The 15,949-nt window shown below is 40.9% G+C and overlaps 1 protein-coding gene across 5 annotated transcripts in view; it reads left to right on the forward strand.

The window, feature by feature from the left end:
• Positions 1-15,949, forward strand: part of EIF2AK3 (eukaryotic translation initiation factor 2 alpha kinase 3) — a 107,412-nt gene that overhangs the window by 70,308 nt on the left and 21,155 nt on the right. For all 5 annotated transcript variants that reach the window (XM_014453147.2, XM_006085727.3, XM_023751414.1 and 2 more), the window contains 3 exons: positions 2,206-2,355; positions 8,918-9,695; positions 13,804-13,971. In XM_014453147.2, coding sequence (XP_014308633.2) covers positions 2,206-2,355; positions 8,918-9,695; positions 13,804-13,971 — 1,096 coding nt within the window. The remainder of the gene's footprint in view (positions 1-2,205; positions 2,356-8,917; positions 9,696-13,803; positions 13,972-15,949) is intronic.

The raw sequence follows: 15,949 nt of genomic DNA on the forward strand, positions 1-15,949 counted from the left end.
TTGGGGGGGTGAACGGATGAATGGGCACTTAGGATATTTGGGTTTTATTATATAGGGTTTGGGCATATCTTTTCCTTGGGACAGATTCCTAGGAGTAAAATTTTTGAATCAGAACAGCGAGAGATTTAAGAGGATGGGCTTTCAGTAATACCTTCCTTTCTACCTATTATAGAAGACTCTTATGGACTCTTTTTCCTTTTTAAAAAAATTCTTATTTAATTTTATTGGGGTCATTGGCTAATATAATTATATTGGTTTCAGGTGTGCATTTCTATAATATATTATCTATATATTGTATTGTGTTTTCACTACCTCAGGTCAAGTCTCCTTCCGTCACCATTTATTCACTTTATTGTCTTCTACCTCCCCTACCCCCCTTTCCCTGTGATAATCACCATACTGTTGTCTCTATCTGTGAGTTGTTGTTGTTCTTGTTTGTTTGCTTAGTCCCTTCACTTTTTTCACCCAGCCCCCAAACCCCCTTCCCCTCTAACAGTTGTCAGTCTGTTCTCTATCTATGAGTCTGTTTCTGTTTCGTTTGCTAGCTTATTTTATTCTTTAGATTCCACATATGAGTGAAATCATATGGTGCTTATCTTTCTCTGACTGGCTTATTTTACTTAGCATGGATTCTTGATTAAATGTGCACTAATTACTGAGCTGTCCTAACGGGTAATTGGATGTTTATCCAACAGATAGGGACACGGGAATGGGATGGTTTGATACTGTGGAACTAATGCCTTCCTTTGGTGTATAATTGTTGAGTAGTTTAAATACTTACATACTCAAGAACCTGTAACTACTTGAGGATTTTGTATATGTACTCAGATAATTACAATGCAAGGAAGATTGTCACCCATAACTTGGCTAAGTAAGTATCTTCTCATGGAAAAAGCAAAAATGTAGCTGAATGGCAGTCAAGGAAGGCAAGCTTTATTGGGGTAGTGACATCTGCACTGAATATTCAAGAGTATTTTTTCTGCCCTAGTTTGTTTGGCTCAGTGGATAGAGCGTTGGCCTGCGGACTGAAGGGTCCCGGGTTCAATTCCAGCCAAGAGCACATGCTTGGGTATCAGGCTCCATCCCCAGTAGGCTGCATGCAGAAGGTAGACAATTAATGATTCTCTCTCATCATTGATGTTTCTATCTCTCTCTCCCTCTCCCTTCTTCTCTAAAATCAATAAAAATAATGTATTAAAAAAAAAAAGAGTAGCCTGTCCCTCAGTAGCCAGGTGCGTAGGGGAGGGATGGCCAAGTACATGAAGAGGCCTGAGCAAAGGCTGTAGGCAGGCACTCAGGTGGTAAAGGACCAGGGAGTGTTCTGGCAAGGGTGGAGCAAAAGGTAAGAAGCGGGGGTGGAAGAGAGGATAGAAAAGATGGTTTGCAGCACCTTAATTGTCAAGCAAAAGAGTTTAGATTTTATTTCATAGTCAGTTGTGCCTTTGAACAGAAGAATGATGTGCTCAAAGTGGAGGTGACTGGAGAGGGTGTGTAGATGGTTGATGTGAGGAAAAGGTCATAGATGAGAATGTTAGTTGAAAGATTTATTTTTGTAAAAGTTTAGTCTTAAGATACAGAACATTAGTGGGGACAGATGAGTAAGGAATAAGTGTAAAGAATTGAAAAGGAGGAGCTAATCAAATTTGATAACTAGCTGAATGTGAGGACCTAGAAGTTGAATTCAGAAGCATACCAGGATTCTCAGAGAGGGGACAGCAACCACAAAGCACAGGAGAAAAGTGGGAGTAGCTGACCACCTCCTGGGGCAGGAAGAGAATATAACTTGTACTTAGGTTGTTTCAGGTGAGAGCGGGATCCTTAGAAATAATGAGATTACATCCATCTGAAAGCTGTCCCAGTAAACTTCAAATCCAGATGCTTTTAAGTTAAACTTCATTGCCTGTGATAGTCATTGGTTGAGGCTTGCTTTAAACAAACTTACTAGGAGAAGCTATTCGAATTGTAATATGTTCCCTGTTGGGTGGTCGTTCTCCATCCTCCTGAGCTTCTTTTCTGAACACTTGACTTTGTTCCTATTCACCCTCCTCTTCATTAAAAAACATTAAGCAATAATCTTTAAAGGTCTGTAGTCATCCATTTTTAGTGAGCCAGGACAGCTTTTTTTATTTTTAAATGAAGCAATAGATGTGCTTGTAGCAAAAAAGAAAACAAAACACTAAACATGTCCTCTTTATTTTTTTTAAGGGAATTGGCTCGGGAGAAGGTAATGCGAGAAGTTAAAGCCTTAGCCAAGCTGGAACACCCAGGCATTGTCAGGTATTTCAATGCTTGGTTGGAAGCACCACCAGAGAAATGGCAAGAAAAAATGGATGAAATTTGGCTGAAAGATGAAAGGTAACATTGTTAGACATAGATTCAAAAACTAGTATATCCTTTCAGGTTAGTTTTTTGTTTATGCAAACAAGATATTTCTATAACTTACAGATGATTTCCTAAAAAATAACAGCAGATTACTGTTCTCATCATGTTTTGGAACGTTCTCTCGTCACTGAGTCCTGGGTCCTCTTAGCAACAGCTGCGCCCTCCCCAAGCTGTTTCCAGTAAGGAAACAGCATTTAGGTATGGGAAGTGCTGGCATCACAGGAAACTGTCATCGCATCACTGGAAATGGGAGGCCAGTGTCAAATAGGGACAAATCAATTCTTGGAATCAGAACAACCTCTCCCTCTGCAGATCCTGTTAATACTTCAGCTTCGATAATGTTAGGTCGTAATCTTTTGATAATAAATCTAGTACCATTACAAAGACCTCATTTACTATTGAGATTTCTCAATAGCATGATGATTGCACCCACTTTCAATTTTAATTTATGACATGGCATTCCCCAAGGAGTAATACTATTTAAGAAATTCGATGGGAAAATTTTCCTTTTCAGCATCATCTGTGGAATCAATGGAATCATCACTCAAATATGTGTGAAAATCTCCATCGAGTATATCCAAAATTTCTTCATTTACTTTTTGAACGTGCTCATTTTTTGGACAAAGAATTGCATGTTTAGATATATTTTTAATATTATCTATAGATATAGTATTTCCAAAGGTAGCTTCAATAATAGATCCATTATAAATCATTTCACAGGGGATTTCAATAATATCCATTCCTAAATGAAAACTGCTATCAAGTTTGCCATCTCCAAGTTTACTAACCATCCACTATAAGCAGAATCCTCTGATCTCATATTTGTTGTAAAAGACAACTTTCTGAAACATTGCAGTACTTTAAACTCATTTGTACTATGGCTGATTGCATAGCATGTGGTACAATACTGAGACATTGTCGAAAATCCCCTCCAAGAAGAACTTTCCCACCAAATACAATATTCAAATTCATAATTTCTCTTAGTAATCTGTCTATGGCGTTTATAGCATGACTGGATGCCATGGTGCATTCATCAATAATGAGAAGTTGGGCCTTTTTAATAGTTTTAGCAACTTCACTGTTTATATCGAGTCTAGAAATTGAAGTTTCATTTAGTGGAATCGGTAATTTATATTGGGAATGAAAGGTGCTTCCACTGAGAAGTAAATTTGCAGCAAATCCTGTAGACGCTGTGGGTAAAACTACCACCACGACCTCTAATATAATATATTAAAACTTTATAAAGATATGCCTCCACGCTCCGAGGGCCGGTTCCTGCCTCAAACCTCGCCCTTACCGGGAACAGCTCGGGGAGAGCGCAGTCTTGGCAAAGCGACCCAGGACTCAGTGCAGCCACGCTCCGAGGGCTGGTTCCTGCCTCAAACCTTGCCCTTACCGGAAACAGCTTGGGGAGGGCGCAACTGTTGCTAAGAGGACCCAGGACTCAGTGGGTCCACACTCCGAGGGGCAGTTCCTGCCTCAAACCTCGCCCTCGCCAGAAACAGCTCCGGGAAACAGGTCGGGGAGGGCACAGCCGTTGCCAAGACAACCCCTTCAGGACTGACTTCCTTCCGGTTGGTCGAGCCTTGGTCGGTCGTGATGTTACACCCAGGGTTTTTATATAAATAGATTTGCTATTGTTTTGTTTAGGATTTTTGCATCTGTATTCATCAGAGATATTGGTCTATAATTTGTGTGTGTGGTATCCTTGCCAGATTTTGGAATCAGAGTAATATTTTTAGCTTCATAAAATGAGGTAGGAATTTTTGCCTCTTTTCCAAATTTTTGGAAGTGTATGAGGAGGATATGTAATAAATCTTCTTTGAATGTTTGGTGGAATTCACTAGTGAAGCCATCTAGTCATAGACTTTTATTTTCGGACAGTTTTTGATGACTGTTTTAATTCAGTCTGTTTAGAATTTCCAGTTCTTCATGATTCAGTCTAGGAAGTTTATATAGTCCCAAGAACTTGTCCATTTATTCTAGGTTATTGAATTTGATGACGTCCAGCCTTTCGTGGTATGCTTGTATAGTCGTTTGTATTTCTGTAGTGTCTGTTGTAACTTCTCTTTCATTTATGATTTTGTTTGTTTGAGACTTTTCTCTTTTGTCAGTGATTTTTGCATCTATAGTTAGAGGTTTGTCAATTTTATTAATTTTTTTAAAGAATCAGTTCTTGCATTATTTTTCTATTGTCTTTTGTTTTCTGTTTAATTCTGCTCTAATTTTTATTTCCTTACTTCTACTGGCTTTCAGCTTTGTTATTTTTCTATTCCTTTAAGGTGAAATGTTAGGTTGTTTATTTGACATTTTTCTTGTTTCTTGTGGTAGGCCTGTAATGCTATAAACTTTTATTACTGCTTTTGCTCCATCCCCCAAATTTTGATATTTCCTATTGTCATTCTCATTTGACTCTGTGTATCTTTTGAGCTCTCCTTTTATTTCTTCTTTTACCCAGTAGTTGTTTAGTATCATGTTGTTTAATGTCCACATGTTTGTGGTTTTCTCAGCTTCCTTTTAGCAGTTGATTTCCAGTTTCAAATTGTTATTGTCAGAGAATATGCTTGGTATAATTTCAATCTTCTTAAATTTGTTGAAATTAGTTTTGTGCACCAACATAATATGGTCGGTCTATCCTTGAGAATGTTCTCTGTTCACTAGAGAAGAATGTATAATCTGGTGTTCTGGGATGAAAAGCTCTGTAAATATTGATTATGTTCATTTGGTTTAATGTGTTATTTAAAGCTGTTTTGATTTTCTGTTTGGATGATCTATCCATTGTTCTCAGTGGGGTTTTAGTTCCCCTATTATAATTGTATTTTTGTCCGTTTCTCCCTTTAGTTCTGTTAGTAGTTGCTTTATATATTTTGGTGCCTCCAGGTTGAATGCATATTTATTAATAAACATTATGTCTTCTTGATGTATTGTCTCCTTCATCTTTATACAATGTCCATCTTTGTCTCTTGTTACCTTTTTTATCTTGAAATCTATTTTGTCTGACATAATTATGGCTCTACCTGCTTTCTTCTGGATGCCATTTGCTTGACTATCATCTTGCACCACTTCTCTTTGAATCTATGTTTGTCTTTGCAGTTGAAATGTGTCTCCTAAAAACAGCAAGCATATATAGTTGGGTGTTTTTAAAAAACAAAACAAAACAAACCATCCCACTACTCTGTGCCTTTTAATTGGTGAGTTCAGTCCATTTACATTTAGGGTGATTATGGATGTATGAAGCTATCCTATCTCCATTTTATCTTTTGTTTTCTGGTAGTTCTGTGTCTCCATTTTTTTTTTTATCCTTGTGTTCCTGTTATTCTATGATTTTGTCCTCTGTTTCCTCTCTTTTTACGTTATGTGTCTCAGTTCTGGATTTTTTAAAATACATTTTTTATTGATTTTGGAGAGGAAGGGAGAGGGAAAGAGAAACATCAATGATGAGAATCATTGATCGGCTGCTTCCTGTACACCCCCCTACTGGGGATCGAGTCCACAACCAGAGCATGTCCCCTTGACCAGAATCAAACCTGGGACCCTTCAGTCTGTGGGCTAATGCTCTATCCACTGAGCCAAACCAGCTAGAGCTCAGTTCTAGATTTTTAGTGAGTTCTTCAGATTAAAAATTTCTGATTGGTTCTTTTTTTTATAGTTTCAGGCTCTTTGGTGAGGGACTTTTTTTATCTGTTGATTTTATTTCTGTGCTCTTTGAATTACTCCTCTGAGTTTTCTTTTTTTTTAAAATAATTTTTATTTCTTAAATTATTACAAAGAGTATTACATATGTCTCCTTTTTTTCCCCCCCTTGACATTTCCCCGGCCCCTACCCCCCGCCCCCCCCCCCCCCCCCCGGGACTTGTGTCCATTGGTTAATCTTATATGCATGCATATAAGTCCTTCGGTTGATCTCTTAATCCCCCCCCAAACCCTCCCAAGGCTTCCAACTGTAGTTTGACAGTCTGTTCAATGTTGCTCTGCCTCTGTATCTACTCCTGTTCATCAGTCTATACTGGTCCCCTTTGTCTGTCCCAACCTCACTGGAGTAGTCTCAACCTCACCAGGGCCGTCTGAGCCTCACCAGGGCCGTTACAGCTTCACCAGGGTCGTCCTGACCTCACCGGGGCCGTTTCAACCTCACCGGGACCGTCCCGACCTCACAGGGGCTGTTTCAACCTCACCGGGGCCGTCCCTACCTCACGGGGGCCGTTGCAACCTCGCCGGGGCCGTCCCGACCTCACCGGGGCCGTCCCTACCTCACGGGGGCCGTCCCTACCTCACGGGGGCCGTTTCAACCTCACCGGGGCCGTCCCTACCACACCGGGGCCGTTTCAACCTCACCGGGGTCGTCCCTACCACACCGGGGCAGTTTCAACCTCACTGGGGCCGTCCCTACCTCACGGGGGCCGTTTCAACCTCACGGGGGTCCTCTGAGTTTTCTTGTATCTCGTTGAGATTTTTCAGAACTGCAATCTTGAATTCTCTGTCACTTAAATCATAGACTTCCAAGCCTTTAAGTTTATTTTCTGGAGATTTTTCATTTTCTTTCTGAACTTCTTTGTTACCTTGATTATTTGTTGTGATTGATAGATTATTTTTCTGCCTTGGAATTTATGGAAATGAAATCTTTTTTTTTTTTTAAGTATTTTACTCTTCACTGTTTAGCAGCAGGTTGATAAGTAGATGTCTTTCTTTTGTTTTCCAGAAGGTGGTGCTGAAGCACAAGTTTTAATTTTTTCTTACCTGTCTTTAGGGTTATCTATAGAGTAGTGTGGCCTTGGCTGTGAAAAAGCCCATATTTCTGAGGAGGTGGGCGATGCCCTTATGAAGTGGTTGCCCTGGTCTCCAGGCACCACCCCTGTGGTGGGATGTGATGGGTCTCTATAAGTCTCTTGGCCTTGTTTCCACTGCCTTCTCTCTGTAGCGAGAAGTTGCAGGCGGAGCCTATCTGAGTGGACAAGGCTACTACCAGGGCCTACAGGATTTGTGGGGGAGCATCTGGAGGGGGAAATAGGTTCAGGCATCTATGGCTTTTTTCTTTTTGATGGGTTTAGCTGCAATGAGTATAAGACCACTTAGACTGGAAAGTTTTTCCTGACCTTTGGTGATCTGCCGAGTGAGGATTTTACTGCTGGCAGGCCAGAGGAGGACCAGTGGGCAGGTTCCTGAATCTGGAATCCTCTGTCTGATGATGATGGGTTTGGAGTGCTGCCACCTGTTTCACTGTTTCTCTGCCCCGACCCTGGGCTCATCCTCATGTGTGCTGGCCTAGCCTCAATTGCTGTCTCTGCCTTTTCAGTGTGCCCTGTGGGAGCCCCTCCCACCATCACCCTTCACTGGTAGTGTGTCAGCTGGGGCCCTGCAAGTGCCTGATTGGGTCTGCAACTCTTATCTTTATCCTTCCCCATTCTGTCTCCCCTGTTCACTTGATACGCTCACCATGGTCAGATGTCTCAATGCATGGATCTTTCAGGTGTGTTTATGTGTTGAGCAGAGAAATGGTCATTTGTTGATTATAGCTGTCCATTCTGTTGTAACGTCATAGGACTCTATAAATTGTAATTCACTAGGGGATTTACCACTGTAAATCCTTTCTCAATGAGGTATTATATGCTTTTGTCTACATATTTTATTTATTTTCTTTTTTTGTATGTTTTTATTGATTTCAGAAAGGAAAGGGAAGGAAGAGAGAGATAGAAACATCAGTGATACGAGAAAAACATTTATCAGCTGCCTCCTGCACGCCCCCTACTGGAGAGCAAGCCCGCAACCCAGACATATGCCCTGAATCTAATTGTGACCTCCTAGTTCATGGGTTGATGCTCAACCACTGAGCCGCACCAGCTAGGCTGTCTACATATTTAAAATTTTTTATTCCATTTTTTAGTACTTAACAATTTGCGACTCCTTTTTAAAGTAGCATTTAATTGTTTGCAGTTAAAAATACATAAACTTGTGCAACCTGAAGATAATTCTTATGTAAAATGTGCTGTGGAAGAGGGAAGGGCCTTTTAAAAACTACTAAGTAAGAACAAAGAGGAAGCAAATTGCAAATAGACTGTTTACCAATCAGGTGGAATAAAATTCCTGCCTTAAAGTAGGACACAACAGTTGCTACAGTGACACGTGCTATAGCCAGACCATGGAAGGATCCTGTGAAGTGGCCTCTTGTCTCCAGGCCTGTGAGCTTCGGCCCTGATGGGACCGGGGCTTCAGAGTCACGGCCACCAAGGGTTCCTGCCCTTGGTTTTCCTTCACTGCTGTGTGTTGTACATAAAGGCTGTGACCGTTCCTGTGTGACAGTCCCAGATAATGGTTCCAAATACAAATTAATGTCCTAAATTAAGCTTTTTAGAAGGAATGGATGTGATGTGATGTGATGTTCTTTGTCTTGTAGCATGTTTTCATTTTAATCTGTACATGGCTTGTGTTTTGGTAACTGGCTTTATTGTAGTTGAAGCTTTTAAAACAAAGAGTGTATTTCACATAATTTAATCAACACTTGTTTACTCTCATCCTTTTGTATTTCTCCCAGTTTTAGCACAGACTGGCCACTCAGCTCTCCCAGTCCAATGGATGCACCATCGGTTAAAATACGCAGAATGGATCCTTTCTCTACAAAGGAACATATTGAAATCATAGCTCCTTCGCCACAAAGAAGCAGGTCTTTTTCAGTAGGGATTTCCTGTGGTCAGACAAGTTCATCTGAGAGCAACTTCTCTCCACTGGAATTTTCAGGACTAGGCCTTGGAGACACCAGTGCGTCAGTGGGTGCAGTGCACAACCTCCAGGACAGCTGCCTCACAGACTGTGATGTGGAAGATGGCACAATGGAAGGCAGTGAAGAGGGGCACTCCTTTGAACTTTGTCCCTCTGAAGCTTCTCCTTATGTAAAGTCCAGGGAAAGAACCTCCTCTTCCATAGTATTTGAAGATTCAGGCTGTGATAATGCATCCAGTAAAGAAGAGCCCAAAGCTAACCAACTACACATTGGCAACCATTATGCTAATAAACTAACTGCTGCCAAGCATTCCAGTAGCAAATCTTCGGAACCTAGTTTGTCTATTTCTCTTCCAAGACCAACCACTTTAAGTCTAGATCTCACTAAAAACACTGCAGAAAAGCTGCAGCCCAGTTCCCCAAAGGTGTATCTTTACATTCAGATGCAGCTGTGCAGAAAAGAGAATCTAAAGGACTGGATGAACAGCCGGTGCAGCATGGAGGAAAGAGGGTGGGACACGTGCCTGCACATCTTCCTGCAGATCGCAGAGGCGGTGGAGTTCCTGCACAGTAAGGGGCTCATGCACAGGGACCTCAAGGTTGGTACTATGGAACCTCACCCACGGATTTCAAGCTGACGTTTTATGCAGTACTTGCAGTATTTGTCACTTTTTAATGGAAGTACCCTAAGAGTGGAGGAGAGTGAAAGCATTGGGAACAGAGATCTGGAAACGTAAAAATAAGAAAGCTCATGATTTAAAAAACTCAGGCAGGCCCTATGGTTGAGCATCGACATATGAACCAGGAGGTCGTGGTTCGATTCCTGATCAGGGCACATACCCAGGTTGCAAGCTTGATCTCTTTTCTCTCTCTCCCTCTCCCTTCCTCTCTGAAATCAATAAAATTATATTTAAAAAATAAAAAAGATCTCAGGCAAATCATGAATTCTCCTTTATAATATGTTTATGTTTGTTTTACAGTAAAAAGCATTCCCAATCTTCTGAAGAAAAAATATCTTATGTAAAATTCAATACCATTTTCTATGGCTTTCAGTAACCCTGGCACAGATTCCCGTAGTGTCCTGAAGTAGCACACTGAAAGGGCTCAAGTGGAAGGAGAGACAGAGGTCCTTTCATTAGCCCACTCTGAATTAGGGCCAGTTGCCATTCTTTTTGCCCCTTTTCCTGAGCTGTTTAGGTTTTGGGGAAGGAGGTGAGAAGCTGGATGATAAAAGGTGGCGAATGGTTAGCCATATGATGTTTGCAGCTCTAACACCTTTGATTCTATTTCAGTAATGAATATTGTAGCCATGCAGTATGCTGCATTACCAAAGATTCCTACTAGAACATGCAGTGTGTCTTCAGTGTGTGCTTCTGAAATACCTCTATGGAACTTTTAGTAACTAATTTCTGCTATATTCCATATGCTCATAGTGATCATCATAGTAAACATAGATGTGTAGTGAATACATAAATATTTTTCTGATGGAAGTTGCTTAAATTCTTGAGATTTGGACTCATTTTAGGTATTTTCAGTTTTGTTTTATGTAACCACAAACTTGTTTCAGGCACCAAAGTAGCTATTTGGATGAGTAATTTTCTTTTTAAAGTCAGCAGTGGGTTTTTAAATCTTTGAATATATTTTTAAGAGTTTGGAATAATAGGAACTCAAATTAGAAATAATTCCTATTTTCTAAAGTAATTGTTGTTGAATTATACCTAATCAGCACACTCTGGATGTGGCCAGAACTAATTGCCAGGAATCATTCTGCATGAGTGAGAAGTTCAGAGATGGTTGGTTTTGGTCGGAAGGGAGAAGACAACTTCCATGAGGTTAGATGCCCCTAACTTGAGTGAGTGTTGGCTATTGGAATATGGGTACAGTTTTATCATTTGGTAGGAACTGGTTATCTAATGTGCACATTCTTCTTGTACTGAACACTTACTGTACAACCAAAATGTTACGTTGAAAGCCATGTAATTATGTACTTACTAATTTTGAATATTCTGCTGATTTTAGTGTTTATGAGATACTAGAGGCCCGGTGCACGAAATTTGTGCACTTGGTCGTGGGGAGCCCTCAGCCCGGCCTGCGCCCTCTTGCAGTCCGGGAGCCCTCAAGGGATGTCCGACTGATGGCTTAGGCCTGCTCGTGGGCCCAAGCTGGCAGTTGGACATCCTTAGTGCTGCGGAGGCGAGAGAGGCTCCCGCCACTGTCGCTGCACTTGCCAGCCATGAACCCGGTTTCTGGCTGAGCAGCGCTCCCCTTGTGGGAGTGCACTGACTACCAGCGGGCAGCTCCTGTGTTGAGCGTCTGCGCCCTGGTGGTCAGTGCGCATCATAGTGAGCAGTTGTTCTGCCGTTCGGTCGATTTGCATATTAGCCTTTTATTATATAGGATTGGTGAATATTTGTTTAATGCTACAATGTTGTCTAAAGGTTTTTCTTGTATTTCTTTGTGCACTAAAAAAATTTCAAGAAAATTAATTTTCTCAGGTTTTTCTAGATATCAAAAAAAGTATTCTTTTGTAAAGATGAATTTCTCTTAAATATTTCTAGTGAACCAGAAAGAAATTCTCCCAATAATTTTATTCTTAGTCAAAAAGCTCTGTGTCCTGTCCATTCTGACGTAAGTCTTTGAGCTCACTGTGAAACCTCCTAAGCCCTCTCCCCTTTTTATATTTTGGTCACATTTTTGTCATCAGCGCTCTCTGGCCCCTGATTCTTCCAACTGACTTCTAATCTTCTCTTTACTCAAGTTGCACTGGGTTTTTCTCAGTTGCTTAAATACACAGTGTTCTCACAGAACCTAGTGTTTCTCCTTTATAATCCTCATCACAGTTGTATTATTTATCCCCTGGTTTCCACAGGGGCAGAAGCCATGTCTTTTTCACCTATTAATTCCTTAGCACAATGCCTGATGCATTCTATATGCTCATATAACTTTTTTTATTATTCTCTTGTTTGCAATCAAAAGCACTTATAACAATTTAATCAGAAATGAAATGTATTGGCTCATGTAACTGAACTGTCCAAGATTCAAGTAAAGTTTCAGTGATGTGGCCAGAATACGGTCTTCCCTCTCCTTGCCCTGTTTCTTGTTTCCACTTTCAGGCAGGCTTTCCCTTCACACTCTCAGGACAGCTGCCACTATTAGCAGGACTACACATTTTAAGTCTTTTGGATGATGAGATAGGGCGTGGGAGGAAAGTATCCCTCTTCCCTACCATTGACCAGAAGTCCTGAGTTTCCTCCTAACTGAAAAGTCAAGGACATATACCCATTCCTAAACCAGTATCCCGGTCAGGGGATAGGATTATGCTGATGGTTTATGCATCCTAGGGATGTGCAGCCATAGGTTGCTGCACAGTTGGGAAGGGTTCCTGAAGTCGAGTCAGGATGCTTCTGGTGAAGTGCAGGAGGATAGATGCTGGAGAGCCTAAAAATTAAAAAAAAAGGAAGTCTGTTATGGTGTTCAGTAATAACACCAGATGATGGGAGGATAGGAGCAGTAAAATTTAAGGCAGCTCTCTCACAAGGTTATTTGTGGGCGAGCAGGAGGTTATTACCATAGATTTTGTTATGTGCAATAACGTCATTGCTTCAAAGTCACAACTGTCTAATAGCATTTTAGAGTTTGGGAATAAAGTGTTACTTGTCTGGCAGGATTTGAAGCCTGAGGAAATAAAATTTCCTGAGCTAAGTGGCTATCTTTCCCTCATTTTAAGGCTCTAAATGGTGATCCTGTTAGCAGGGGTGAGAGTAGGCTCTGAAGGAAGATGATAGAGTTCATGTAGCGGACTTGAGTTTAAGGACCATGAGAAACTTGGTTAGCTCTCTCTCTTCAACAGTAGCATGTGAGAGTTTATAACTCAGACCAGCAGCCTTGGAATACATGAGAGCATGTGGATATTAGAAGAGGCAGCATTGGTTGCAATTAAGAGCTCTTATTCTCTGTGATAGCCTGCTTTTTCCCTCTTGGACATAAACCCAAAATCAGTCTGTTTTATTCATTTATCAAACAGTAGGGATTAGCTACCATAAGGCACATGCTATGCTAAATGCTGGACCTGTGGTATTGAAGCAGACATCCTCTTCTCATGGAACCAGACTGCCTGAGTTTGAATCCCTGCTCCACCACTTACTACCTGGATAACATTGGGCAGTTTACCTAACTTCTCTGGGCCTCAGTTTGCACATCTATAAAATGAAAGACTAATAGAACTAATAGGGCTGTGAGTATTGCATGAGTTAATAGTAGTAACCAGCTTAGACTGGCTCCTGACATATTTTAAGTGCTATATATGCATTTGATAGTATTGTTACTATTATTATAGTCATCACTTCAGTTGTAAATGTAGAGAAGCTTGCCAGGGGGAGAATATATAGAATAATAAGACTGAGCATTAAATACCTTGGGCCCTAGGTAATGTGAGTCTCCAAGTGTTTAAGTAGATGCTGTTTGCTCATTCATGTGCTAAATGGCTAAATGTAAATGCTGATCCCTGTGCTAGCTTTTCTTTACTCACAGCACTTGTCCAGTATGGAATGATCAGTGGTATTTTCATATCAATTCATTTTAAAGGGAAACATACCTGAGAATATCTAGTTTCTTGTATTTATTTTCTGTTGTCATTTTAATAAATTCCCTTCACTTTCCTTTTCTGTATACATCCATTGTGCTTTTATCTGTTTTATTTTTTTCCAGCCTTCCAACATATTCTTTACAATGGACGACGTGGTCAAGGTTGGAGACTTTGGATTAGTGACAGCAATGGACCAGGACGAGGAAGAGCCGATGGTTCTGACCCCAATGCCAGCGTATGCCCGGCACACGGGACAAGTGGGGACCAAACTGTATATGAGCCCAGAACAGGTGAGTGTTTTTGTTTTTCTTCTTAATTAAAAACATATTTTTAGTTAGTATGACAGCAAGCTAGATATGTCCCATGAATCTCCATCTATGTTCTACTTAAAATACCCAATAAAATGAAATCTGAAAAGTTTGAAAACTGGTAGTAGAGTTCCACACGCAGTACAGCTAGGGGACAGTTTCTGCAACTTGCATTGGGGATGGATTAAAAACAAACACAATGCGTAAAACATGCTCACCCTTTAAACCATAACCTAACAGCAACCAGAAATTTATAGAGACTTTGAACCCCTCCCATACTTAACTCCAGTTCACCTTGTGTAAATGGTGTAGGAACTGTTTTCAAATAAATTAGAGCCAGAGGTACTGTACTGAGCTGTCCTCTATAGTAATTCACAGGCAACTGCCAGAATGTACTGTGGCAGGAGATAAAGGCTGGGATATCTTGTCCGTGGATGCTGAGTCTCCCACAGAACAGGACAGGACAGAGCCTGGAAGAGTGGTGGGAGCAGACTGTCCTGAGGGGCTTCAGAATAGCATGCCCAGTCACCACCAGGATAATGATATTCACAAGCTTATTTATGCTTAAATCAGCCATTCTCAAATTTTGTGGTCTCAGTGTTGTGGGTGGGAAACAGGGATTTCGAGAAAAGCATTTTAAGGACCCATGCAGGGGAGATTGTGGTGTGGCAGGATGGAAAATCAAAAGAGTTCCCCTCCTGGCTTCCCCATGTCCCACCTGCCTCCATCCTACCATGGTAAAAGTCCCACCATGTCTTCAGCAGGACCAAAACAAAAGCCAGTGCCCAGAGTTTCTGCTTCATAGTCCTTTGGAGCCCAAGCAGTCTGCAGCAGGCCCCAGGTGGCCACTAGAAACGCATAGTTGTGTGCTCTCTGAGGGAAGAGATGCAAACAAATGGGGTGAATGTGGGTCACAGAGAGCACAGAGAGAGAGAGAGCGCGAGCGAGAGCGAGAACAGGATTGTGCGCTTTGTTCTCTTGGGATTTTAACCAGGAACTTTTTCAACTTTCTAAGATTTCCAGGCTTCTGATGGGTCCAGTGATCCCTTTCCCAGGTTAGATTGACAGGCGTCTAGGAACAAGCATCTCCCCCTGCACCTTTTTGACTTCATTGCATATGTGCTTATCTCCCCCTGTTCCCCCTCCATATACAATCCAGTACCGGAGGAGAGAAGGGAGGGATGTTAATCTCCTTGGAAGGACAATGCTACAGTTCCTTGGGGTGTGAAGCTGTAGCTTCCTATTGAAGCAAACAGGCTCATGCTTCCCAGTTGACCATGCTTACCAATGTCTGACTTCGCTTGTTCTCTTCCTATTAATAACTAGCTAATGATGGTAGCATCAGTACCTGTTTATACATGTAAATATGATTGAAAACCCGAGTTTTTCTTAATGCCGTATTTTATTTATCAGTATTTGCCGTATTCGAGATTAAAACTGAAAAATGTATAAAATTTATTAATTTAAGAATATTAAACCTATCTTATCCCAAAAATATTTTTATGATATTTCCCAAAACAAAAAAGCATTGTTGAGAAGAGTGGCATTTGTTTACATTTTAACAGATCTCTTTAATATCTGACTTAAAAGAGCTAGATTCTCCTATCTGCCTTGCATTCAGTTTGTTGCAATATGTTATTTTGTGTGAAGTGAAGGAAGAAAATCTGACCTCATACAGATATGTAGTTGGAAAGGGAGGGATGTTTTAATAGCATTTTCAGGGAATTGTGGTTATTCCTGTTAGATAGTACATCAGAATTCAATAAGTGATAGTTTCTTAAAAGTCATTTGCCCTATGGGAATCTAAATACTATATTATTGAAACTTTTTTACTCTGTCAATTTAATATCCTTTCGTTCATTTTGCACTTTTTAAAAAATCCTCAACTGAGGGATTTAGAGAAAAAGTGAAAGGGAGGGAGGGACGTCAGGGAGAGGGAGGAAGGAGGGAAGGATTGAGG

This window comes from Myotis lucifugus, unplaced genomic scaffold (genome assembly GCF_000147115.1).
Source record: "Myotis lucifugus unplaced genomic scaffold, Myoluc2.0 scaffold_21, whole genome shotgun sequence".
Lineage (NCBI taxonomy): Eukaryota > Metazoa > Chordata > Mammalia > Chiroptera > Vespertilionidae > Myotis > Myotis lucifugus.